The 27,397-nt window shown below is 48.2% G+C and overlaps 1 protein-coding gene across 1 annotated transcript in view; it reads left to right on the top strand.

Moving 5' to 3' along the window:
* ITGA9 (integrin subunit alpha 9) overlaps positions 1 to 27,397 on the top strand; it is a 308,486-nt gene that overhangs the window by 52,086 nt on the left and 229,003 nt on the right. The window contains exons 7-12 of the mRNA XM_027859352.1: positions 706 to 791; positions 2,403 to 2,471; positions 9,683 to 9,820; positions 10,779 to 10,884; positions 12,888 to 12,982; positions 26,938 to 27,028. Coding sequence (XP_027715153.1) covers positions 706 to 791; positions 2,403 to 2,471; positions 9,683 to 9,820; positions 10,779 to 10,884; positions 12,888 to 12,982; positions 26,938 to 27,028 — 585 coding nt within the window. The remainder of the gene's footprint in view (positions 1 to 705; positions 792 to 2,402; positions 2,472 to 9,682; positions 9,821 to 10,778; positions 10,885 to 12,887; positions 12,983 to 26,937; positions 27,029 to 27,397) is intronic.

The raw sequence follows: 27,397 nt of genomic DNA, 5'->3' as shown, positions 1-27,397 counted from the left end.
GGAGTCGACCAATAAGCATTTATTAAGCACCTGCTATGTGCCAGGCTTTGTGCTAAATGTTGGGAACACAAAGAAAGGTAAAAGACAGTCTTTACCCTCGAGATGCTTACAGTCTAGAGAATATTCCAGGCCTGGGGTACAGCCTATGCAAACGCATGGAGGTGGGAGGTTGATTGGACAATGACAAGGAAGTCCATTTGCTTAGAACACAGAATGTGTAAGAGGGTGTCATGATAAAGAAGTTGGGGGAGATGGATAGGAACCTTCAGATGGAATTAGGATTTGTCGAAAATTGGCTGAACTAGGCCAATTTTTGCAGGCCAGAAACAATATCCAACCTATCTGAAAATTGACAGAAAGGATGAAATGCTTAGGCCAGAGACGGGCATCTTCCCCCTCTTTTACCCAGTCTGTGCCTTGTTCTCAGGCACATCTCAGGGCCTGTCTTTCTTCCACACTTGGAGCGTCAGTCCTTTAGAGACACGTTTTATTTCGACTCTCCCTGTCTACCACTCAGAAGTCTTCCCTCGTGCTGTCACAGATTCTCCATCCCTGCCTGCTTCCATGAATTCATGGCATTTCAGTGGCTCGGTTACCTTGGTTTGCTGCTGGGGGTTCAGGCTCAGAGAATGAGGGGGCTGCTTTGGAAATGTTTGGACTGATTTTTCCTCCTTCCCCTTCCCTCTCAATTTTGTTTTATCTCAGGATACGCGGTGACCGCCGGTCATTTTGTGCAGCCGTCCTCCACTGAAGTGGTAGGGGGAGCACCTCAGGATGAAGGCATCGGAAAGGTGGGGGCCTGTGGAACAGTAAAGAGGGGTACTCCAATCTGGTCGTCTTCTTTTATACAGAGGTGGCCTCCATGGCTATGCCACTGGACCACAAGCCATGGGTGGGTCTGCCATATTGAAATGGTTTCAAGCCATTCAGATGGTGACTGACCTTATGACTCATGTCCGAGGCTCCGTTGAGCCTGGTCTGGGGGCCTGGGTAGAATGCCGTGTCTCTGTTCTTAGAAACTGGCTGGGCTTCTGGAATGAAGGCCTTAGAGTCTGAGGAACCTGAGCGGTCTTCTAGCGTGACGTCTTTCATTTTGCAGATGAGGAAACTGGGGCCGACATAAGGTGTAGATGGCAGATCTGGACCTGGAAGGGACCTCAGGCAATTTAGTCTAACTGCTTCATTTTGTAGATGAGGACACTGGGGCCTAGTGATTTGCCTAAGGTCACACGGGTAGTAAGTAGCAGCAGCAGGATTTGAACCCGGGTCCCCTGACCTGAATGTAATGCTCCGTCCACTGCAGCATACTGCCTGACGTTTTGGGTCTGTGCACAAACCTGGGTGATGGGTGGGGAAGAGCGTGAGATTTAGCCCCGGCTACCTCTGAGAATGAACCTTGCTAGTGTTTTAATCAGGGTCAGTAGCCCTGAAGCTCCCAGGCCTCTCTAGAGTGCTAAGGCCAGTGTGAGGGGGTGTGCGTATACTGTCCAGTGACTTTCTCAGGATCTGTGTGGATATCGAAGGAACAGCATTCAGGGCTGTCTAACCATAGCTGCAGTGCTTGGGTGCTTTCCATGTGGGGCCCTGGAGTTGTCTAGGAATGCAGTTTAGTTTGACAAGCATTTATCGAGCACCTACTGTATGCCAGGCTTTATGCTGGGTGTATGACAAAAATGAGACCGGCCCTGCCTTCCAAGAGCTTACATTCTTCAAGGGCCAGGGATGACAGGGATACAGATAATTGCATCCAGAGTCTTTTGGGATGTTTTCCTGAGTTGTGGCAGTGTGTTCATAGTGAGAGAGCCCAGTTAACTCATGGGAATATTCATTCATTCATTCATTCATTCATTCATTCATTCAACATGTATTTGCTAGGTCTTCTTAGGCATCAGCCTCTGGGCTGGGTCCAGCCCTCAGGGAGCTTACACTCCTCTGGGTGGTGGGCGAATGGGGGGGGAGAAATGGCTCATACACAGTGAGGAAAATACAGAATTTGTGCTTGAGAAATACAAAGCAATTTCTGGGGAGTGATGGTGAAAGTTGGGCATACTACCCACTGGGGAACCCCAAAAGGGGTCATTGGGGGACTCTCTAGGGACTCCCACAATCACAGCTGTAGCCACTTGCCCATATCCCCAAATTATCTCTAGTTTTCTGGTCCCCTTCTTCTTATCTTGTGGCCCAACTTCAAACACCGGGGACCCCAGAAATCATTCCGGCCTGAGAGCATTTGTTCTCAGCAGCAGGTAAAGCAGGCCCCTTCTCCACCCTGGCAGGCCATAGTGGAGAGCCTGGCTGTGTGCTGGCTACAGTGTCTGACATCCTGGACCTCTGGGCGGCTCACTGTCCCGTCATGATCCACACTGAGCTGATTGCCACGTGTTCTTTTATTCCCCTCGCAGGTTTACATTTTCAGAGCTGACCGAAGATCAGGCTCCTTAATTAAGATCTTTCAGGCATCTGGCAAGAAGGTAAGCAGGGGCTGAAGAAATGCTTGTTGATTGCTGATGGATTTGAGAGGGGCAGGTGGGATCATAGGTTAGAAATTTAGACATGGAAGGGACCTTTAGGTCCTTGAGTTCAATCCCCTCATTTTACAGATGAGGACACTGAGGCAAACAGAGTAAATGACTTGCCCAGGACCACACAGCTGGTCAGTACCCAAAGAGGGGTTTGAACTCAGGCTTTTTTGACTCTGCGTATGGTGCTTACTCCACCATACTACATTGCCTGTCTTAGGAAGCTGACATTTAAAAAAAATGCTTTTGAATAATTTTAAAGGTTAGAAAACTTGTGGTATGTTGGAAAGAGCCCTGGCTTTAGTCGAAGGACCTTAGTTCAAATCCTGCCTTAATTGTGTATCACTTATTGATCTTGGACCAATCAGTTAGCCTCCCTGGGCCTCAGTTTCCTTGACTGTAAAATGAAGGGGTGGAAGGAGCTTATACAGTAACATTTCTTGCTCATACGAGACCTTTTACAAGTTGGAGGAACTTGTGTGACCCATGAATTCCTGAGGTCCTTCATGGCTATTTTATAAAGTTCGTGGTCATTCTAGTGCCTTCTCTCTATTCCCTTTTATCTTAGTGTGTGGCACACAGTAGGAGCTTAATAAATCGGCTGATTGATTGTCTATCATCTCTGGCTAATCCTGCTCTGTCTTGTTTGCACATAGTTGTTGGCAGGTTTTCTCCCCAGTTCGATTGTGAGTGCTTGGAGGGCAGGTCTTGCCTTGCCTTTCTTTGCATCCCCAGGGCTTCCACAGTGCATGACACACAGTAGGTGCTTACTACGTGCTTGTTGTCTGAATCAATTGCCCTACATAAGTCGAGAGCGCTAGAGGAAAGCTAGAGAGACTAGATGGGCCAAAAGCCAAGTCAGCCGAGAGTCCACACAAATGTCCTTGGAGGCGGGAGCAGCTTTCATCATTCTACTCCCCTCTCTGTGTTTGCAGTTGAAGGCTGATGGCACGTTCCAGGGTGGCCTGAGTGTGTCAGGGTCTCTGGGGTAACGATTGGTGGGTGGGGTGTCAGAGATGGACTTAAACCCCTCTCTTTAAGCCACACTTGGGTCAGAAAGCCAAAGGAGGCTATGGCTGAATGAGGAGGAGGCTTCTGGTTGAAAAGTTTGCAATTTTCCGAGTGTTCCTCTTTCCCTTGGGCCAGGAAGCCCGCCAGCCCCTCCTGGCCAGCCTTCCCACGCTCCCGTGCTCCCTTTTCCTCCCACCTGCTCCCGTCTCCTTGTCTGGAGATGATTCATGGGGAGTCTGAAGGGGAAGCGAAGGAAGGCCCTGGGAGTGGGTGGGAACCTGCCTGGGCTTTTCTGCTGAGGTCGCCCTAAGCGTTCTTGAAGTGTTCATGGAGACCTTCTCTCCCTGAGGGGTTCCCGGTCACACGTGCAGAAGGAAGAAGGAGTGATGGGCTGCTCTTTGGCGTGCCGTTGGCCGGGCCAGCAAACAGACAGAAGGCCGCTTAGCTTCGCTGCACCTTTCTTGTTGGAGCTGTGGGCCTCGTTTACCTTTGCTTAGGTGGGGTTTTGGACTGGTATTTCCTCCCTCTGCCATCCATTCCACTCTCACTTCCTCATTGTGTTTAGCCTGGAGAAAGCTCCCGAGGGCCATGGTAGCTCCATGGAGTCCTTGAAAGGCTGACTGGAGCAGAAGGGATTTGCCCTATTCTGCTCGGCCTCCGAGGGAGGGCAGAACCAGGATTTCTGTAGGGAAGTGGGGAGAGGTGCGGAGAGGCAGATTTAGGCTTGACTTTCAGAAAACCTTCCTAACAATTAGGGCTGCCTGGAGAGGGGATGAGTTCCCTGTCGTGTCACAGGAGGTCTTCAGTCAGGGGCTGGATGATCTCTTGTTTGGGGGATTCTCGTGTAGGCACAAGTAAGACGAGATGGCCCCGAGGTCCCTCCTTCCCTCCTTCTGCTTGCTGACGTTCCTCCCCTGCCTTTGATCTTGGGTTATTCTCCATCACTGGTCATTTGCTATCGAAGATAGCTTTGCTCCTCCCCTCTCCCACGCGTTGCTTTTTCTTCTGTCCGTAATTGATCTGTGTTCCTCACGTAAGATCCTGGGATCACAGATTTAGAGCCAGAATAGATCTCCAAGGTCATCTAATACAGCACTTCTGGCCAATTTATAGATAAGGAAACCGAGCCATGGAGTGGTCGAGTGACTTGCCCCAACCTACCCAGGGAGGGATCTTTCCCCTGGACCACACCGTGTCTCACTGGAGATGGGGGTCAGAGCATGGTTGGTTATGCCCTGACTAGCAAGGTGGATCTTGTGGATTGCCTTTGATCGAATTAACCAAGTATTCTAAGTATTTGCACACCAGAACTTAGCTAGGAAACTTCCGTGTTAGAATTTCTGATTGGGCTGTTAGGAAGATGCCAAGTTAAATGGTCTATTGGAATCAAAGAAGTGGTTCCCTTGGGGACGAGCCAGAGAATACGGTTGTTTCGTTCTCCTGGTAGGGTTCTCTTTACATCTCTTCTAATTTTCTAGCTATCACACCATGTTACATAGCATCACTATGTATGGACTCAGGTCTCAGTGGCCATGAGCTCCTTTGGGGCAGGAATTGTCCCTTTGATAATTAGCTTTTATATAGTGCTTTAAAGTTTGCAAAGCTGTTAGTATCCCCATTTTACAGATGAGGAAACTGAGGCTAAGAGAGGGTAAGTGACTTGTCCAGGGTTACAAAGCGTGTCTGGTCAGGAGGCAAGGTTTGAACTCGGGTCTTCTTGACTCCATGTCTAACCCTCGATCCACTGTACCGCCCAGCAGCTTCATTCACACTTTGCTTTTTGCCCTATGCTCTATGTTCTACTCATAGTACTTGCTTAACAAATGCTGGTTGTCTTGGCCTCTGCTGGCTTACTTTGGTCACCCAGGGCTGGTTCACCAGGTGGTGCTGCCTCCTCAGAGACCTCCAAAAGGGGACTGGAGAAGATGGTCGGGGGGGAAGTTGCCCGTTGACTCCTCGGCCATTCCCTCAATTTCTCTTTTCCACACCTCTGCTAAGCCCTCACTCGGGGTGAGATGGGAGGGGAGGGAGGCAGCCTTGATGTCAGGTGGGGGAAGGAAATCTGGGCTGCTTGGTACCCAGGCCTTCCTGGGCCTGGATTCAGCTGCTGGCGGTGGACTGGAGTTGGCCTCTTACAACTGTCTATGGCATTTAAATGAACTTAGCCACCAATGCCCAGAGAGCCTTTGAAATGCAGCCCAGTCACCAGGCCCCATTAGATGAATCACATCCTAGGGCAATGAAAGTCAAATTGTCATCAAGCGTTTATTAAGCACCTACTATGTGCCAGGTGCTGTGCCAAGAAAGGGAGCATGCACAAAGAAAGGGAAAACATGGTTTCTGTGGAGGAGGCAGAAGGGAGAGGGGGCCAGGGAAGCCAGGAGGCCAAGATGCATAGAGAGTGCATCCCAGGTGTGGAGAAGAGCCAGGGAAAAGTCTTGCACCGTCTTGCATGAGGAGCAGTAAGGAACTCAGTGTCACTGGATCACAGAGTAGATGGGATGAGTAGGGTGTGAGAAGATTGAGAAGGCCGGCGGAGGGCCAGGTAATGAGGGCTTTAAAAGCCAAACAGAGGATTTTGTATTTGATCCTGGAGGTGATAGGAAGCCACCAGAGTTTCTTGAGTAGGGGAGTGACATGGTCAGATCTGCGCTTTAGGAAAATCACTTAAGCGGATGAATGGAGGATGGAGTGGAGTGGGAGAGATGAGGCAGGCAGACACCTTCCCACCCCCAAAGCTATTGCAATTATGAAAGTGTGAGGTAATGGGGGCCTGTACCAGAGTGGTGGCAGGGTCACATATGCATGTTGAGCTGCTGCTGCTGTTTTTTGAAAGATTGTGGAGAAAGAGAGAGTCTCTAGGACCAGATATGGGCAAGGGTTCAGATTTTCAAAATTATGCATCAGCCTTTGACTCTTCAAGGTCTACCCTGGAGCATGTCAATAAAGGGATGGTATGTCGGCGTTTGGAAAGGGAAGCAGTGATCATTGACAGACTGGCCAAGTTTAAGAAGAAGAAATGGAACTGGGACAAATGGAGGACATTGAGGGGTAGGGACCAGACCTGTGATTTCATTCATGCAGGAGGAAGCTCCCTTTACCAACACAGGTTGGCAATTCCCTGTAACTTCTAGGGTTGGAGGGTTTCCTAGAGCTAGGGTCACACAGCCAGCATTCATCAGAGGCTGGTCTTCCTGACTCCAAGGCTGGCTCCCTGCCAAAGTCATCAATAAATCAATAAGCATTTACTAAGTGCTTACAGTGTGACAAGCATTGTACTGGGCATAGAGCTGCAAGCAAATAGAAAGACAGTCTCTGCCCCTCAGGGAAGGTAGAAGATAGCACATAAAAAAGAGCTGAAAAAACTGGATAGAGGGCAGTTCACTTCAGAAAATCAGCTGTACAATTATAAAACGGGAGAGCCATAGTTAGACAAGAGTGTATTTGGGAGTGTTAGCAGACTCCATGCTCAGTATGGGTTGGAAGCATGCTGTTGTGGCCTACAGTGCTGATGCAAGCTTAGGCTTTATGTCCCAGGAAGCATTTGTCCAGAAAGGGGGGTGACGGTCTTGCTGTCCTCTGTCCTCCTCAGACCACATTCAAGGTATTGTGTTCTCTTGTGGGCACCACATTTTAGAAACAAAATTGGCAAAGTGTGGGTTCGGAATAGGCTCAGGAGAAGATTACGCGGGTAGTTAGAGGTCTGGGCACCATGCCTCATGAGGACTGGTTGCAGGAACTTGGGATGCTTAGCTTGAGAAAACTCCAGGGTGACATGATTGCTGTCTTTGAGTATCTGAAATATCGAATTATGAAAATGTGGAATGTTTTCATGTGGAGAGAGAGATTCGACTTGTTTTTCTTGACCTTAGAATAGTGGATAGAAGTTGTAGGGAGGCAGATTTCATCTTGAGATAAGGAAAAGCTTCCTAAGATGAGGGGACTGGACCAGATTGATTTCTGGGGTCTCTGCTAGCTCGAGGTTTATGATCTTATAATGATGCGATACTGAGAGGTCGAGCTGTCCCAGAGAGTGATGGGATGGACACCTTGAGTGGCAGGGAGCTCACCACTGGAAATATTGAAGCGGAAGCCTGTTACGTTGGCTGTCTTGTCAAGGGATTCTTATTCAAGTACAAGAGTCAGTTGGCGTATTAGAAAGAGTACTGGCTCTGGGGTCAGTGGCCCTGGGTTCAAACACCACTTTTGGTGTTCACTCTCTGCACCTCAGTTTCCTCATCTGTAAAATGAGGGAGGTTGGGTTCGGTAACCTCATGAGGTCCCTTCTGGCTTTGAGAGCCTGTGATTCTGTCAAACAGACTAAAAATACGAAGGGAGGTGTTTATGTTTATCAACTTAAAATAAAAAGCATTTGAATTTTATGTGTCCTGGGAATAATTTATTTCTGTTTTAATATAATGGATGTTGGTTTATATTCCAAGTGGAAAAAAACCCGAATTCTCGGCCTGGCCTGTGCCCTCCTTGGAGAACAGTCTCGTGGGCTGCAGCCTTTTTTCTCCCATGAGCTCACACATTTGCAGCCTGCTTTTTCATGGGCTTGAATGATGGAGGGAGTGAGTTCGGTTGCTTCCTAGCATAGCATAGCATGTCTCTCCCGGGCCGGCTGTGTCTTGTGAGTGTTCGTTTTCCCAGTTGCCTTGGCCCTGACAAATTTATAGTCTTGATTTTTTGATAAATGAGGCACATTTATTATGGTTATTGACTGCACTTGCAACCTTAGCAAGCATTTTTAGAAGTCTGTTCCCTAGAGGAGCTCTTTCCTGTGCTATGGTACGCCTCCAGTGAAGGCCCTTGGAGATATTTAGTTCTAGTCTCAGGTTCATTAAGTTTCTAAAAATCGCTGTTAGTCTTTCCTGTGTGAGAAGGCACAGCAAAGGCACTTTTTCCACTGCTGGTTTTGGACTTGAGTCAAGTCAGAAGCATTTATTAAGTACCTACTGTGTGCCAGATACCGACCTAAGCACTGGAAGTTAGAAGACCTAGGTTTAAATCCTGCCTCTGACATTTTTAGCTATGTAATGTTGGGCAAGTCCATTAATCTGACTGGGTCTCAGTTTCTTCATCAGTAAGTAATGGGGGGGGGGTGGAGCAGATGGTTTCTGTTATCCCTTGTAGTTTTATATCTATGTTTTTATTAGCTGTGTGGCCTTGGGCAAGTCATTACTTGAGGCCCTTTGGGCCTCAGTGTACTCATCTATAAAATAGGAAGGATTGATGGAGTACTTTAAAGCTGGTTAAGTTCTTCTTATCCCTGATATATCATGTGTCTTGTCAGGTTGACTCTAAGATACTTTGTCTATTTTATAGTTTTTTTGGTGGAGTTTTTTTTTTTCTATTTCTTCCTCCCATGTTTTGTTAGTATATTCTGCCATTTGAACCTCATAACTACCCTATTATCAGTATTATTTTGCCTATTTCGTAGATGAGGAAACCGAGGCTTAGAAAGTTTAAGTGACTTGCCTTTGGCCTCCCAGGAAATAAGTATCAGAGGTGGGATCTGAACCCAGCTCTTCCTGTCATCGCCCTGCTGCCGTGAGGGTGTGGGACTAGATGTTATCTGAGATCTCTTACTCTACATCTATGACCCTATGATACTAGTTTTGTGACCTTGGGCAAGTTGCTTTTCCTCTCTGGGCCTCAGTTTCCTTACCTGTAAAATGAGGGGACGGACCTTGATGATTTCCAAGTCCCCTTACAGTTCTAGGTGTGTGAGCCCTTGACGCAAGATGAGGCCGGCCTCGCCTTCCCTGAGCAACCAGTCGAGGGGAGGTGTGGCTCATTTCTCCGCTTCCGAGCCGGGCTTTTTATTGGTTTTTGTGTCCTGGCCCTCCTGGGCAGTCAGTCTGGTGAAGCGTACGGATTCCTTCTCAGAGTCATGCTCTTAAATGTGTAAAGTAAAATAGACACCGTTACAAAGGCACTGATAGTATTGCTTGGTAGTTATCGAGATATTATTAAGCCCCACAAGTCTACGGGCCCTCGGGGAAGAACCCTTATCGGACTCCACTCATGCAGCCCCAGTCCCGTCCCCGGTCCCCGGGAGCTTGTCCTCTAGGGGTCTAAAGTGCGTGCGCGCTTTCCCTGTGTGCGGCACCTACTGAATGCTCTGTTGTGACTCGCCTTGGTTACAGATGGGCTCTTACTTTGGCTCCTCCTTATGTGCAGTTGACCTGAATGCGGACGGCCTCTCGGACCTGCTGGTCGGCGCGCCCATGTTCTCTGAGGTCAGGGATGAGGGTCAAGTCACCGTCTACATCAACAGAGGAAATGTGAGTCGGGGGCCTGGCGGAGCAGGGAGGCGGGATGGAGACGAGTGATGGGTGACGCCGTAAGAGTAGTAATAGCGATTGACCTGGGTCCAGTGGGTGCACGCCTGCCCTCCCACCGCTCCTCTGGATTCATTATCTACATGTTGTGTGCATCTCGTCGTGTGTGCGCGTGTTCCCAGTGAGACTCCAATTCAATTCAGTAAACGTTAATTAAGCACCTGTTTTGTGCCAGGCAGTGGACTGTTCTTTGAGGATATGATATCAGTCAGTCAATAAACATTTATTAGGTGCATACTATATGCCAGGCATTGTGCTAAGTGCTGCTATAGTCCCAAAGTGCAGCTGTGATGATATTATTTCTTATATCAGGAAGTTTTCATGCCTTCATTTTGTCTATTAGCATCAGATACAGACTTGTCTGTCAGCCTTTCACAGCCTGGCCCCAGCCTACCTTTCAGCCGCCTTATTACGCATTACTTCCCTTCCACACTCTTTGGGCCAACCAAGTTGGTCTTCTTGTGATTCCTGCCTCTGGGCCTTTGCATAGGCTGCTCCCCCTGCCTAGGATGCCATTTCTCCTTACACCCACCTCCTAGAATTCCTAGGGTGCTTCAAATCTCTCCTCTCCTCCTTTCCTCTGTACCAGGCACTGTACTTACCCCATGTAGGTCATTTAACCCTCAATCGAGTCCTTAGGATTTCTCTCTTCAGTCATAAATGGGTTCTAGTCTGCATTGGAGCAGGAATGCCTAAAGCCAGAGGTCTGTCCCCAGATGAAATCTCAGCCCCCCAGTCTCTTACCTTGTGGGTCCCCTGGCTAACAGACAGAACAGGTAAAGGGATCTTCTCGGTGAGGCGGCAGCGGCCTTGGGGGCTGTCCAGGTGTTTCCTGTGGACGGTATGCTTGGGTAACTGACCAGGCTGTTTTTCTTAGCCTGTCCCATTTCCTGTCTCCTAGGGGGCCCTGGAGGAGCAGCTGGTCCTGGATGGTGACCGTGTCTACAATGCCCACTTTGGGGAGAGCATCGCTGCGCTGGGGGACATGGATGACGACGGGTTCCCAGGTCAGGGGCTGACGCACTTGAAAGGCAGTGTCTAGTGTTTCTTGGGAGAACCTCCTATTTAGAACAGAAATGGAATCTGAATACGGCCCTCCTGCCTCAGGGAGTGAGGTCTGAATTCACCTTGGAAAGGCTGGAGACTAGAGCTGAACTTGGAAGACAGTGCAGTTTTGTTACTCGCTTTTTCCCTTCCCTTTCACTTACTGATCTTTATGTCCTGTAGTCTGTGATTTCTGCCTCTTGTTTCATGTCTCTGTTCTCAGTTGCTGACATCTGGCTGTCCCAGCTGGGCCTCTTATCCCAGGGAATGTTGACCAGGTGGCCTGGCTTCTCATACCCCTCGTCCTCCACGCCCGGCTTCACTTCTCTGGTCCTGTGTGTGTGTCGTTCTCACGCTGGGTTGGAGTGAGCAACATTCCTCATTTCAGTGTATTGGCTGGATCTTGAAAGCAGGAACCGTGCATACATCTGGACATGCATACACGTATGCCTGCTCTCATCACTGTCAGTCAGTCGATAAGCACTTTTTGTGCACCTACTATGTACCAGGCACCATCCTGAGCACTCAAGGGGGAGACAGCAGGCAAACAACTCTATACAAACAATCGTGATAGTGGTGTAAACATTTATTAAGCCCACACTGTGTGCCAGGCACGTCCTAAATGGTGGGTATATGAAGAAAGGCTAAAGACAGCTCCTTCTGTCAAGGAGTTCACGGTCTATCGGGGGAGACAGTGTGTGAACAACTTTGTGCAAACAAACGCTGTGGTCGTTCAGTGATCGTTTATTAAGTGTGTGATATGTGCTGGCCTGTGCTGGGGATAGAGAGAGAGGCAGAAGGCAAGCCCTGCTCTCAGAGAGCTCATGATCCAGTGGGTAGACACAGGGTACTCGATATGGGTAAATCACGGGCCTTGGGTTCAAATCTCACCTCAGTGAGTGACCCTCGAGGCTCCTTCCATCTCTACAACTCCCACCCTCTGATCTGTGTCCTCTGGAGCTCAGTATGAAGGCCTCAGTAATGAGGATGAGAGAACATGGCCTAGGACGGGGCATTCTTGCTCAGATCAGCAGCTCTGCCGGCCCTGGTGGCTTTCACAAAACTACAGCATTTTGGCTTCTATTGAATTGAAAGACAGGAAGAACACCAGAATCAGAGTCAGGGGCTGCGGGTTCGGATCTCGTCTCTGCCACTTGATACCTCTTTGACCTTGAGCAAGTCACTTAAAAATAATAATAATAATAATGGCTAACATGTGTATAGTGCCTACTACTACATATGGGCCAGGCACTGTACCAGGTGCTTTACAATCATTATCTCATTGGGTCTCCACAACAACCCTGGGAAGGAGGTGCTGTTATTTATCTAAATGTCTCTGGGCCCCAGTTTCCTCCTCTGTAAAATGAGGGTTGTACTGGATAGCCAGCCTGTAAAGCTAGCTTTCAATCAATGATCTTAGGATGCCCTGGAAGGTTCCTGTTAGCCCATGATTCTCTAGGTGACATTCCTTTTTTCAGCCTCAGTTTCCTCATCTGTAACTTGCCGTTCACTTTCCTGTCTTGGAGGAAGTAGAAGGCGGAGGGTCTTTAAACCCCTCACCCCTTTGCTCTCTTCCCAGCTTCAGTTGGGCTCTTTGAAGCTCATTAAAAATTCCTTCAAATCTGGCCTCAGACACTCACTAGCTGTATGACCCTGGGCACGTCACTTTACCCTGTTTGCCTCAGTTTCCTCATCTGTAAAACAAGCTGGAGAAGGAAATGGCAAACCACTCCCATATCTCTGCCAAGAAAGCCGCAAAGGGGTCATGAAGAGTCAGACGTGACTGAAACAACTCGACAACAAAAATTCCTCCATACCCACAAAAAGCTCATGTTTAATTCGTCAGGTGGGCTGATTGTGTTTCCAAGAATCAAGCCCTTCTGGTGTAGAGGGGCTGAGTGATAATAAGCGTTCACCCTTTGGAGTGTTCTCACTTTTCCGCCCCTGACGCTTCTTCTCTCCTCAGATGTCGCCATCGGGGCACCTAAAGAAAATGACTTTGTGGGAGCTGTGTACATCTACCACGGAGATGCTGACGGGATCGTGGCCAAGTATTCCATGGTAATTTGTGGCGGGGCCTGTGGGGTGCCCTTTAAAGGTAAAGCTACACTAGGACTTTTGAGGTACCCTGTATTTAACCGTAGCAGAGTGCTCGAGAGGCAGTGTGGCATGCTGGAGCTGGCCAGGCCCGGGTTCTAATCCCACCTCTGATATTTACTCTGGCCACGGTGCTTGTTTCTGGGCCTCAGAGACCTCCCTTGGATGATCCACTAAGTTGTACATGGGGTGTGATCTTCAGGGCATGATGAAGTCACGCGTCCTTCTGGTATACACACTCCGGGGTCCAGGCACTGTCCAGGCCAGCCCTGCTCCCATTCTTCAATGTGCAGACTTGAGGGGCAACAGTGCACAATTCGGCCTCATGGGGCTTGGTTTTCTCTCAGAGTGACTGGGCAGGAAGCAAGTTTTCCTTGTGTCCAGTGTCTGGTCAGATGCATTCAGGTGTTAACCGGGGCTAGGCCAAGAATCCTGAAAGGGCCTGGGCCTGAAGCTTCCTTTGTCCTTTGGAGAATCTGCTCACTTGGTGCCACCAGCCCATTTCGGGTGTGGAAGCTGCCCACCCCATGGGCAGTGCCATGGCAACTTGAGTTCAGTCTGTCTTCTGGCATGGGGCACAGCACAGAAGTGACACTGCTCCCAGGGCAGCTTCCTCTGAGCTGGGATGGAGTCTTCACCTGGCCCTGGGAGGGGCTTTTGGAATGCCTGGATATCTGTGTTGGAATGAATGAATGAATGGAAAAGCATTTATTAAGTGCTTACTGTGTGCAGGACACTGTGAGAATCACTGGAGATACAAAGACCAAAAAGCCTTTGTTTCTGCCCTCCGGAAGCTTACACTCTAACAAGGCAGTAGAGGCCAGGTGGGGGAGCTCGGGCCTGGGAAGTCACGGGGCTGGGGAATGAGCCCGGAGGATGATCATCCTTTCTAGGAAGGGTCATGTTGATTCAATCTCTGTTCTCTGTGCTGGAGTAGGAAAGCGAGGGTGGGGTGAGGGGAGGAGCGCACAGATGGTGGCCAGATCTGAAGAGGGCTGGAGAGCAGCAGCGTGGTGGGTCTGGGTAGAGAATGAGTTCCCGTATTGCCCCTCTCCCAATGTGGGAGACTCCCAGAAATCACATGCAGCATCTGTAGTAGGGGTGGGGCCGGACAGTTAGCAAATTCAGCGCTATCAGCTTGTGTCTTTGAGTACGTTCTAAATACTGTGTGTGAACTGCACCGGAGACCCCCAGTCGACCCAGGAGGGGCTTGTCCTGAGTTGGGGAGACAGCCCCCGTCCATAAAGGAAGGGAACAAGGCTCAAAGGCTTTCGTTGTTGGGTGGCGTAAGCCTTTAAGGATGGAGAGGATGATAACTGCTTCTTGACCAGTGTGGACAATGAGGCTTCTGTTCACAGCCGCCTTTCTAAAAGGAGCGGTGCATTAGGAACCTTTTGTTTTTTTAGCATCTTGAGGAAACAAAAATGTTGCCAGAGTTTTGGGCCCTGCTGGAAAAGGCAAGACTGATGAAATGCCTCAGGATTTAGAAACATGGAAAACACTGTCAGTGAACAATATGTCCTGACTGGGGCAAAAATGATTTTTATTATAAAGTTGGTAATCCTCTCTACAAATAAACAAATAGCAAACAGAATATGCTCCCCCAAATAAGATCCCAAATCAAAATTATGTACATTTGACTAAGTGCATGCATGCATGCATGCATACATATATACTATACTATGTAAACACACACACACACACACAGACACACACACACACACACGGTGTTCCAGAAATTTAAGCTTAAATATTGTAAATCCATGTTTTGTATATGTATATACATGCACTCATGTAAATGTATACATGCACTTATATGTGTATATAAATATATACTTTATAAACTTTATATATGTATACATATTCATGTATATATGTAAATTTTAACAAAATATTCATGATGACAGTTTCTCTGCTCTCATCCTTTTCTATTCTCTTTTCTGTTCATGTACTTAGAATATTTTGTCCCTCTTAGCGAATATGGCCAGAGCCCACGTGTGCGAATGGCTCTTCTTGCTTTGTTAGCCTTGCTTTGTCTTACTCGGTCGGTCTTTCCATCATTCTTGGTATGCTTAACTCCCTCACTTTTCTCTAGACCAGTTTTCTAATATCCTGATGTCGCGTTCAGCCGTTTCTCAGTGGTTGAACGTGCAGATTAAGTCCTCAATGGATCCATGACCTCTTCAATGTGGATGCTTCTTTCAGAGCCGCAGGTCCCCACTCATCCATGCCTGCCTGTCCTGTGTGACGTGTGTTAATCAGTTCGTTGGTGAGCCTTTATTGAGGGCCTGCTGTGTGTTGGTGCTGGGCCATCGCCAGTCGTCTTGACCCTTGTCTTGCCGCTGTATCGGAGCAGAGTGAGGCTGATGACTTTGCTCGGCTCTGCCTCACTTAAATCCAATTCACTCACAGGCGATGTCAGTGGTCCTCTTGGAGAACAAAGGGTGAACAACAGTAACGTGTTGGGCCCTGGAGATAAAAAGAAGCCGTGAAACAGTCCCTGCCCTCAAGGAGGTTACATTCTCAGAGGGGAGACAGCGCGCAGTGGAATGGGGATCAGGAAGACAGCAAGCACTTGATTGGACGGAGCCTTGCACAGTCTGAGGTCACCCACCCAGTGCATTCTGGGGACACTGCTGGGGTGCTGGTGAGGAGTCCACATCCTCCTACCCTCTGAAGTTTATAGGGTCAACGCCTGGCCGAGGGAATGAGGAGGAGCCGAGGCTCTTTTCTCAAGAGATTCCCTCTCAGGGGTTCAGCTGGACTCCTCCCTCCTGGAGGCCTTGGGTCCTGAACGGGCTCAATGTTCTATACAAAGACTCACGGGCATGACCGGCCTCCTCCCCTGCTGTGACCAATGCACTTTTTGTGTAGCTGTTGTTTTGTTTCGTTCAGTGGTCTTTGCTCTTTCCAAGCTGATTAAGGCCCTTTGCACCTTGTCTGATGCCTTGATGGATTCCGCAGAAATCCAATAAAGGCAGCAACATCTTGTTTAGTTTAAGTGGGGTAGAGGGACTGATTCAGTTAGCTCTCATGCTGACATCTAGAGCTCTCTTTGTTTTCTTCTCTGAAGTTAAAATAGTACATCAGGAAAGAAGATCTATCTTTTTCCCCTCTGTTTTCTCTGCTTTTTTTCCTTGCCATGACCAGAGAAGTGTCTTTGGCTTATCTCAAATCCTAATACTCAACAGTTTCTCTCCAGATTTACTCTATAAAATTCTTTCTATTTTTTTCATAAAATAACACTGTGATTTCTGACTTCTTCCAAGAAAGAATTTTTCCTCATCCTTTCTGTCTCCTCTGTAGTTATTCTGAAAGCATCTCTATTAATTCTCTCTTTCCTTTCTCAAAAAAACAGCCAACCACAACTTACAAATCTCACACATTCCATTTGGCTCTTAAAACAATGGTAGGCGTGAGTATCTAGTCTCCATAGGGGAGAGGCTTTTGAAACAGGTGCTATATTCAGAATACATTCTAAATAAATGTAAAATATTTTGGAGGAAGCCACTAGCAGCTGGGAACATTAGGAAAGATTTCATGGAGAAGGAGCATTTGAACTGAGCTGAACTCTGTATTTGCCTCAGTTTCCTCAACTGTAAAATGAGGATGATAATAATAGCCCTTATCTTGAAGGATTGTTGAGAGGATCAAGTGAGATAATATTTGTAACTTATCACAGTGCCTGGCACATAGTAGGAACTATGTAAAACGCTTCTTTCCTTTCCCCTATATTTTGTATTTGAGAGACAATGTGACATAATGGATAGAGAACCCCAAAGCCTGGAAGACCCGGGTTCGAATCCACCCTCTGACACATACCCAGTACATGACCCTAGTTAAGTCACTGAACTTCTCATTTCTTGAGGCAACTCCAAGACTATGAGTTGCAGAAAACAGCGCCTCCTGTGTGCCAGGCACTGTGCTAAGCACTTGACGATTATTCTCTCACAAAAAGAAGGGGTTTTAAGAGGTGGAAGTCCATCTATAACTCTGCAACAGGGGCTCCCTCCTACGTACTCCGACATTACAAAGATACCAGTGTGTCCCAGGGCTGCCCGCCGGTCATGCCTCCTTCACTCTCGCCATCTGACCCAGCCCATTTTCTTTTCTAATCATACATCTCTTTGCTGCCTTCCTTTCCTCTGCTTTGTTTTCATGGTTCTCCCTTTGTGATAGGTTTCAGCCTGCTCATACCATCACGCGCCTCTCCATAGTCCTCAGGGTGAGGCAGCGTGGTTAATGGAGTCAGGAAGACCTGGGTTCAGATCTAACCTCCAAAACTTACCATCTCTGGCACCGTGGCCAAGCCACTTCAACTTCCTGGGCATCAGTTTTCCCATCTGTAAAATGGGAGGTTTGAACGAGATCTCTTCTAAGGTCCTTTCTGGTTTGAAATCTACAATCTGATGATCGTTATTTTCAATTCTTTGTAGATCGTCCTGTTCCGTGACTTATAGGCCTACAACAATGTCGATGTAGTTATTATTGGTAGTATTAGAAATTAATATTAGAAAGATGGTTCTTCATTTCAGGGAGAAATCTGGGGTCCTAGCTGCTCTCCTGTTAATTCTGGGCCTCACTCTTCAGATATTTGAGATAGAAGTAGGGGGGTTGGTACTGGACCTGCAGCTACATTGGTATAGGGAATTCCCGGGTGAGGAAACTCCCCCCACCAAGGCAGATGACCATTTTCTCTGCACCTTCACATCTTAGGCTGAGATATTAAAGGACTCCCCCCCCTCCTCCCTCCCCGGCCTGTCTATGTCAGGGACAGGACTGGGTCTCATCTCTCACTGACTCTGAGGCCAGCTCTTCATTCCCTGCTCCAGGCTGGCTCTCAGGAGGTAGGAAATACTAATCAGTAAATACCAAGAATAAAGCAGTCCCTAACTAAAAACAAACACTCCCCCCCCCCCCAATATCCTTCATTCCTTAGTCCATCCTGTCCACAGGCAGCCCAGCATAGGGGCGGCACTTGGGATTCCATTAGCATAAGGGAAGAGACCGGTCCGTAGCCTGAGAGCCTTGCCCAGAGCCCTGAGAAGTTAGAAGGCCAGGACCTATGGGAGGGGAGAGACTTGGACCCAGCCTCTCATGGCTCCGGGGCGTGTGCATGTTTGTGTGTGTGTGTGGATATCCCCACTCACCCCGAGGGCCAGTATCCCTGGGCAGAAAGGCGGGTTGGTCACGCTGTGAGGGAGACTGAGGACAGGACAGCCGGGTTTGGGGGGCAGGAAGGAGGTGGCCGAGGGGAAGGGGCCTTCCTGAGTCTGCCAACGGCTTCTCTTGCTGCCGAGAGGACTTCAGGTCCTGTCTCTGTGTGCATTCAATCTTCTACAGAGAGTTTTAATTCAGGAGCTACTGGTTTGGAAGGTTCAATTTGGTGATTAGATGACAGCCCACAGATTCCCAACTGGGATGTGGATAAAATCTCAGCTGGATGACCAGAGAGAGAGAGAGAGAGAGAGACAGAGACAGAGAGACAAAGAGACAGAGAGAGAGAGAGAGAGAGAGAGAAGAGTAGGGGGCAAGAGGGGACAAGAGGGGACAGAGAGAACAAGAGCACATGCTGACTAGGAGAGGAAACAGATGGTGTGGTGAGTGAGTGGAGCCGGTGACTCTGGCTTTAGAGATGGCGGCTGGGCAGCCTGTGAAATGGTTCCCGAGCTCCCGACTTTCCTGTTGGACAAAGGAGATGGCAAATTTCAAACTTGCCCTCTCTGGTCTTGTAGGGAAACTGAACCACGGCAATGGTCTGTCGGGCAGTCCTCCTCCCTCCAGGCTCGCCCCGGCCCACCCATCCCCTTCGCAGCTTCCGAACCCATGTTCCCTAAAGTGGAAGTCTCATCGTGGCTGAAGAAGTCTCACTGGCTGGAGGATAGACTCTTCTTTCTGGCACCGAATGTTCTTCACAGTCTAACCCCAGGCTCCTTTTCTGGGCCAATTCTGCCTCGTCTGAGCCTTTCGGCGCTCCAAGGTGCTGATGAACCAGCCCGCGTGCTCTTCCCCATAGACAGCTGTGGTGTGCCAAGCTCCTTGACTTTGCCCACGCTGTCTCACGCGCCCAGAATGCTTTGTCTCCTCACCTCCAGCTCCCTCCAAAGGCGAGCCTGGGTGCCATCGTGAATGGCCTCCACTTGCTGATGGGGCAGAGGATAAAGTGCTGGGCCAGAGTCAGAAGGACCTGAGTTCAAATCTGACCTCAGAGCTCAGTAGCTCCTAGGTGCTGGGCAAGTCACTTAACCTCTATTTGCCTCAGTTTCCTCAGCTACAAAATAAGGATGATGATAATAGCACTTACCTTGCAGGGTTGTTTGGCAGCTCAATTGAAGTAATATTTGTAAAGCACTTCACACAGTGCCTGGCACGAAGTAGGAACTTTATAAAATGATTATCCCTTTCCCTCTATATTGTGTGACATATATTGAGAGACAGTGTGACATAATGGATAGAGAGCCTCAAAGCCAAGAAGACCTGGGTTCAAATCCAGCCTCTGATACACACTAGCTATGTGACCCGAGGCAACTCTAGGATTATGAGTTGCTGAGAATAGCTGCCATTGGTATAGTACCTACTGTGTGCCAGGCACTGGGCTAAGCTCTGCGTAAACACTGTCTCATTTGATCCTCATACCAACCCTGGGAGGTAGGTGCTATTATTATCCCCATTTTACAGATGGGGAAACTGAGGCAGACAGCAGTTACATGACTTGCCCAGGGTCACACAGCTGGTAGGTTCCCTGGTCTTCTTGATTCCAAGATTAGCCGCTATATCACCCCGCCTCCTAACAAACAGTCCCTGCCCTCAAAGACTTCAGGCACCTTGTAGTGAGAGGTTGTCTCGAGTCTGAACCAGGGGAGCGCTTGAAGGTGGAGGTGAGATTGTGTTCCGAGCCCACCCGGCCACCTCCCGCGGGCCGTGTGCCTCAGAGGTGGGATGCTGATTCCGGCCCCAGGCTCTTCCCGTTCTCTTTCTACCATGTCGTGCTTCCTCCCAAGATTTTGTGTTGCTTTCCCATAAGCCGTGCGTAAGGGCACATTTTGGCTGAGCGTGGACTCTTTCCTTTAAATTAGAGTGTGTAGGAGCTGGGATGTGTCACCTTGGACGGCACGCTCTGCAGGGACCCCGGGCACCGGGGGCGTGGCAGAGGGAATTCCTTACTCATCTCTCTAGGTGGTTGAAAGAAGAGACCTTGGCCAGCTTGCAAGAGCTGGAGAAATGCAGGCCGATCATAACCTCATCACGACGGCCTGGCCTGGGGTAGGGGAGGCTCCCGGGGCCCTCAGGTGCCCATGGGCCTTTCCTTGGGAATTTAGTGGTGGATCTGGGGACACTGCTGGACATGCATGGCTGGACCGTATCTGTTCCCCTCCCAGAGAGGCTGGGTGGAAGCGAGGCTGTTCCCGACGACCCCGCCTCCTCAGCTCAGATCCAATGTTTGGTTTTGTTGCTGGGTGGGATCCCCACCCAGCAAAGGAAAGCACACATTTTGTGGTCAGAGCAGAGCGAGTGTCTTTTGGTAGGAAGCAGGGAGGGGGAGGAATTGGACGGCAGCTGCTGCCTTCCTGCCTCGCACGCAGGCCAGGCCATTCATATGAATAAAGGAAAAAAAGTGGTTTAGTTTAAAATTTTTTTCCGATGATGCTTTCAAAGGTGATCATTTCTGTTGTGCTAAGTTCAAGACCTTGTTTTCCTCATCGTTTCGTAGGGGCAGCCACGAAGGCTGGCACTGGGAGCGGAGGTGGTGTCATGGTGACAAATTATAGGGATGGCACTGTTGTCCCTGTCTCCCTCCCCCTTCCAATCTGGAGTATTTCTGTGACTGTGATGCTCAGATAATGGCCATGGGCCTCCCCTAGTGCTCCTGCTCACCCTCCTTCACCTCTTTCCTGGTGCAGTCTTTATGCTCCCCCATCGGCACTCCTAGAGCCCCACACACCGGCCCCACTGCCAATGGCATAGGGGACGTGGTATCCAGACAGGGCCAAATGATGACATTCTGATACTTCTGGTTTCATTTAGCTCTGCTAGACCCCAGAAGTTTTATCTTTCGGGCTTCATACCGTAATGGGCTGCAGATGTCTGTGGGATATCTGGAGCCTACGCCGCCACCCCGGAACGGCCCCCTCCCCCCACTCCAATCACCCCCTACTCAGCGTCGTTGGAGAAAGTCTCACAAAGACAGAGATGGACAAGTTGCTTCCAGCTGTCCTGGATTTAGGCTGTGGGTTGCTCTGTTTCAAAATGACTCCTCTTCAACGTGGGGGACTTTGTTGAGACTTTGTCACGTCTGGGGCTCTGGCTCCTTCATGTGGGGGATCTTTAGGTCTTCTGTGTCTAGTGAGGCCCCGGACCCCTTCTCAGAGTCACGTTTTTAAGTGCTTGTGATAAAATATGTAAACTTAGAAGGAAACCAAACAGCTTTCAATACATTTAAAAGAAAGATTCGTGAAGCCCACTCCCTCATGAATCCGTGCCTTAGAGAAAACTTTCCTCCTCTCTTCAGAGGTAAGTTTGAGGCTCTGAGGCCCAGCAGAAAGAGCTCTGGCTTTGGGGTCAGAGGATCTAGGTTCAAATCCTGTTTCAGGCACTTAATACCTGTGTGACCTCAGGCAAGTAATTTATCTCCCTGGGCCTCAGTTTCCTTATTGGTAAAATAAAAGGACATGCCTAGTTGGCCCCTTGAGCCCTTGCAGCTCTAGGTGTCTGATAATACCAGTCATTTGTCTGGTGCCCACCAGCTTGGCTGCCCTACTCTGGGCACACCTGCCTCTGGGAGGGCTTCTCTGGCCTTGTCTGTCTCCAGTGCCCATATAATGTAGTGGTTTCTTTGCCCTGCCCTGCTAACATATCCCAGTTGCTCTTTGTAGAGGTGTCTGACTAGGCAAAGTGATGGATGGGAAAATCCCCATTCATAAATGTTAATAGCAGCAAGCTGCTCAGACCCACACTCATGTGCTTGCGCGTGCACACACACACACACACACACACACACACACACACACACACGCCCCCCCCCCCCCCCCCCCCCCCCGATGGTGAGCTGTACCTAGAACTGAACAGGAGGAGAGTGAGGGGATGGCCTTTGGGAGATACCCAAGCCCTCTTCTTGGAATGACGATCCGCCATCTTCTTAAGGCCAACATTTTCCTGGTGAAGCTGTGTGAATGCCTGTCTTGGAATCCCACAGTCTTTGAAGGTTTGAAGCTGAGGATCCTTCCACAAGGCACTGAAAAAGTACATAGTGGGCGTGTTACGAGGACATGCCATAAAGTCAAGTCACATTTAGATAGTGCTTTACGAATATTATCTCATTTTATCCTTACTATAACCCTGGGAGGCAGGTGTTAAAATTCTCTTCATTTTACAGATAAGGAAACTGAGACAGAGGTTAGATGACTTGCCCAGGGTCATACAACCAGGAGGTGTCTGGGGCCAGGTTTGAGCTCAGGACTTCCTGACTCCAGGCCCAGAGTTCAATCCACTGCACTGCCTAGCTACCTACAAAAATAGATGAACAGGGAAAAAAGGCTGGGTCTGTTCAATGAGGATTAAGTAATAGGCAGCTCCTGTATTCCACTGGTCCACCACGTCAAAATACCACAAGGAAGGCTCTTGGCATGTTGAGTGGGCTCTCTGCAGTGGGTTTATTGGAGCCACATGGGCATGGATGGGTTATCATCAGCATTATTGGAAGGATCATGGGAGCTTAGATTTAGAACTGGAAGAAACATTAAGGTCACCTCGTCCAATTCCTTATTTATCCTTGTATATATTTTGTTTGTCCACGTTTGCCTGCATGTTATCTCCCCATTGGATGTGAGCTCCTTTAGGAGAGGTGCCATACTTTCACCTTTCTTTGCATGCTCAGCCATTGGTATGGTGACCGCATGTAGTAGGCACATCACATCAAGTTGACTTGACTTATTGTCTTATGGATGGGGAAATTGAGACTCAGAGAAGAAGGGACTTACCCAGGGTCCCACAGGTGGTGGGCAGCAGAGCCAGGGTTGGGACCCATGTCCTGGGCTCCAAACCCACTTCTTTTTCTACTGTAACTTGTAGTACCATGTGTCCACACCAGTGAGGTTGCTGACCCAGTGTTTTACCCATAGTTCACAAAGTTCTTTTCCGTAACTTACCTTAGAGTAATAGCAGCTCCATATTTCCAAGTCTCATATCAAATGCCTATCTTTGGATTCCTCCTGCCTTTCTCCCTCCCCCCTCACTCCAATGAGGAGAAATAGAATGTGAAGGACTCATGACCAGATGGGATGAGTGAGCCGAAGAGAGCCCAGCTCCCCATCTTCAACATCTGGATGACAGCAATAGAATCACCAAATAAAGTGGGAGAAAAAAGTGACCCGGAGAGGAAAAATGACAGTGTAGAAAAAGGTTCTAGGTTAATTAAGTTAATGAGAAGCTAAAAACATGTTCTAACACCATGAATAAGTATTATGGAATGAAATAAACTGGAGAGAATTTCTCAGAAGAAGAAAATAAGGAAGGGACATTTTGCAAGGGCTCCAGACATAACCCTGGGTCTATCAGAAGGTACTTCAATGTGGAGAAATGAAGGTGGGTCTGACCCTTCTCTTAGGAGCATCATCGTAAAGTGGACAGAGAGCCAGCTTTGAAGCTGAGAAGAACTGAATTCTAATCCTGTCTCTTGACATTTAATTGACTGTATGACCTTGGGCTGGTCCCTCTGTCTTTCACATCTTTTAGCAACTGTCTCAGGCTCTTCTAGTAAAGGCATCCTGTGCTGGCAGAGGGAGCTTCCCCACCTGGGACTTCTCTGTGAAATCATGGGTCTAGGCTGTATCCCATAGACAGAGGTGGAATGGTCCTCAGAAATCATCTATTGTATTACACTCATTTTACAGATGAGGATACTGAGAACCAGGAGGGACCCATCCTCCTGATCTTGACAGCTATAAAGATGGCATTGAAATCTGTCAAGGAGGATCTAGAAAATGACTATAAGAACATAGAATTTGTCAGGAAGCTAGGTGTTACAGCGGATAGAACAGTGGACTTGGAATCAAGAAGACCTGAGTCCAAATCCAGCCTCAGACAATTATTAGCTGTGTGACCATGGGCAAGTCACTTATCCTCGGCCTCAATTTCCTCATCTATAAAATGGGAATAATAGCACTTACTTCCCAGGGTTGTTGTGAGGAGAAAATGGGACAATATATGAAAATTATATTGCAACCCTTAAAGCTCTATAGAAAAGTTTATTGATAGAGAATTTTAATACAGTGCTGGGCCTATCGAAGAGTAAAATTGGCCTAGTAGGGGACAGAGCAGACAAAATAATAGAGCAAATAGCAAAACAAAATCTGAAGTTAGCACTACTTGAAGAAGGCTTCAGATTGCTAGAAATTTACAGAATGGACTCAAAGTGTGGGCTTGGAAACTGAGGGGGCTGAGGGGCTGAGCATGAAGGGGCTTCCAGGAGAATGGGACGAAAATGAGAACCCGAAAGCTAGATTTCTGAAAATCATCCAAGAACATTACAAAGGACAAAGTGTGCATTGACACAGTAGCAAAACTGATGGCACCAAAGTATGTGCCCATTACCCGGAGAATGGGGTAACAAACTGTGGTGTGTGAATGTAATGGGATATTGCAAATGACAAATAGAAATTTAAGGAAATGGAGGCAGACTGAACTGATGAGGAAGGTCATAAGGAGACCCAAGAGAAACATATGTACAGTGACCACAGCAGCATAAAGGGAACGCTATTGAAAGCCCTGAGAACTCTGACCAGTCTTCTGTCTGGAGGACAGACATCGACCGGAACCTTCATCTTGGCAGGAAGCGATAGACTGTAGGTGCCCATGGTGGCACATATGAGCAGGTACGGCCAATACAAGGGTTTGGTTTGTGTAATTTTTATGTGAGCAGGAAGCTTCTTTTGGGAAGGATAGGAGGCGTCAATAGAAAGTGACAATGATTTTTTAAATAAATATCACCAAAACATTATTTAAAGATATTCTACCCCACAAGGTACTGATGGAAATTTATTCCAGGTTCAATTCACATAGAAATGTCAAATTACAAAATCTTAGCAGCAGAAATACAATTTTGCAAGCAGCCAGGGGGAAAAAAGAAAGCAAATAACAAAAATCTTCTCTCCCATCAAAAATTACCAACACAAATTGTGTCGAATTTTTTATACAAGTTGAGAAATGGGATTCCAGAAATATCTGGAATGGAGTATGTGAGGAATCAAGTGAAAAGACTTCGTCCTCCAATTCTAGGCATTCCGACAAAAGAAATACAGTCTCTGACACGCAGCTCAATCAAAGCAAGACCCTAGACTATGTGCGCTGAAAACAACGAATGAATGTGTTAATTAAAGTCTAATTCATCTTGAGCTAAAGGCATGCTGTTTGTTTCTTTGAGGTCCCATTTTGTTGGAAGGAGGTCAAGGTCATACTTGCAATGACTTGACTAGTGAACACCACCAGTTCCCATAAATGTGGAACAGAACCCACCAGACCGTAGGGGGATGGGGGGAGGTATACTTTGAGGGTGGGCAGCACAGATGAGTAATGACCGAAGCAAGCGTTCATTTAAATAATTCTTTGTCTTCCTCTTCCTATATTTAAAAGCTTATCCTTGTCAATGAAAATTAAGACATCATTGGTTAATGTAAAATGACCGTCTCTCAGACTCTCCCACTGATTTGCTGTATGGCTGTTCACTCGTTGTCTGAAAAATGGGCGGAGCAGGATGAAAGAGGCCCTGGTTGCTGATTCTTCGTAGAGGGAAGCCCTCTGGTCCTTCCTGGTCACGGGTAAGGAGAGCAGTCCGTGGGCTCCCGGGCTTCTGCAGCTGAGCCGCAGTGTCATTGTCTTGATCCGCTCCAGAGACACATCATTTGTCTTACTGAAGGGATGTCCTTTTCTGTTAACGTCTCTTGGGTGATGTGTTATGGAGGCAGTCCGGTCTGGAGCAGAGAGAGAAACTGCCCTTTGCTTTAGCATTTCAGCTTGATGACCCATCTGTGTGATGGGAGCAATCTGTGGTTTCGTTGGCCTGGGGAGTGCCTCGTGTGGGAATGCTCTCTGCAATCGGAGACAGCAGCCTGTTTGTGGAGTAGACGAGTGTTAAGGACTTGCTTGAGATGCATGGAAATGAGAAGGTTTTCACAGAGGGACACAAGTAATAAATGTCAAAGGCAGGATTTGAACGCAGGACTTCCTGACTCAAAGCCCAGCTTCCTTTCCACCACGTCAGGCTGTCCCTGAAAAATGTATTCTAGCAAATCTAGTACTGAGCACGGTGCCTGGCACGTAGTAAGCACCTCATAAATGTTGATCGATTGATTGATGAAGTGGAAAAACAAAATGCTGTTCCAATATGCCGGATGATTTTTGCTACTTTGAAGATTTAAGGCATTATGAAGTTGTATCTATGGGGGTTTTTAAACCTCATTTATTAAACTTTTAAATTTATTAAAACTAATTGTGAAGGACTTAAAGGTCATTTAGTCTGCCCATCTCATTTTACAGAGGAGGAAACTGAGGCTCAGACAGGAAAAATGACTTGCCAGGGGTCATACAGTAGGAAGTGGCAGAGTAGGATTTGAATCTGGATCTTCTGCTGGTTCCAAATCAGTTTTTCCCCCTGAACCACACTGCCTCCCATATTTGCATCAAATGCTGACATTTGGTAGTCAAGGCAAGTCGCAAAGGTGACCCTGTCTTACCTGCTACGGCCCGTCCTGTGAGACGTAACTGGATCGTTTTTCTTCTAATTGGCTCCTTTATCAAACCAGCCTCTGCCCCGGCCAGTTTTGTCAAGAGCGAGCCCCTGGGCTAGAAGGGGCAGGGTACTCGTGAGTTCTTCCTGGAGACCACAGCTTCTTGCTGTGAGGTCACCTCTTGGTTATCTCTTCCAGAAACTGTCCGGACAGCAGATAAACCCAATGCTGCGGATGTTTGGGCAGTCGATCTCCGGAGGCATCGATATGGATGGAAATGGTTATCCAGGTAAGGGCTGGCTGTCTTTCTGGGATTGTTTTCGGGAAGAAGATGAGCTAGCATAAGCACAGGATGTGGGTGAACTATTTCCAGGCCCTTCATCAATCATTTCCATCAACTCAGAGTGATGAGAATACCCAGCCTCAGAAGGTGGGGGCCTTGGCTTTTGCCCAAGAAATCGTGCAAGTCAGCGGGAGATTTGTAGGGTGCCGGTGGGACTCCACTGCTCATTCTGTGTTACCTCCCATAATTCTCCCATTTCTTGGGTCCTGTGTTAGTAGGGATGCAGAGGATCAGGGTGGTGAGGCAGTAGCTTTCACTGACAAATCCATTCCAGTACTGCCCCCCTCTCCTCTTTTTTTCCAATAAAGAAAAATG

The sequence above is a fragment of the Vombatus ursinus genome, unplaced genomic scaffold (genome assembly GCF_900497805.2).
Source record: "Vombatus ursinus unplaced genomic scaffold, bare-nosed wombat genome assembly UNPS02014166.1, whole genome shotgun sequence".
Classification (NCBI taxonomy): Eukaryota; Metazoa; Chordata; class Mammalia; order Diprotodontia; family Vombatidae; genus Vombatus; species Vombatus ursinus.
The sequence above is the reverse complement of the archived record's forward strand: the minus strand, read 5'-3'. Positions and strand labels throughout refer to the sequence as shown.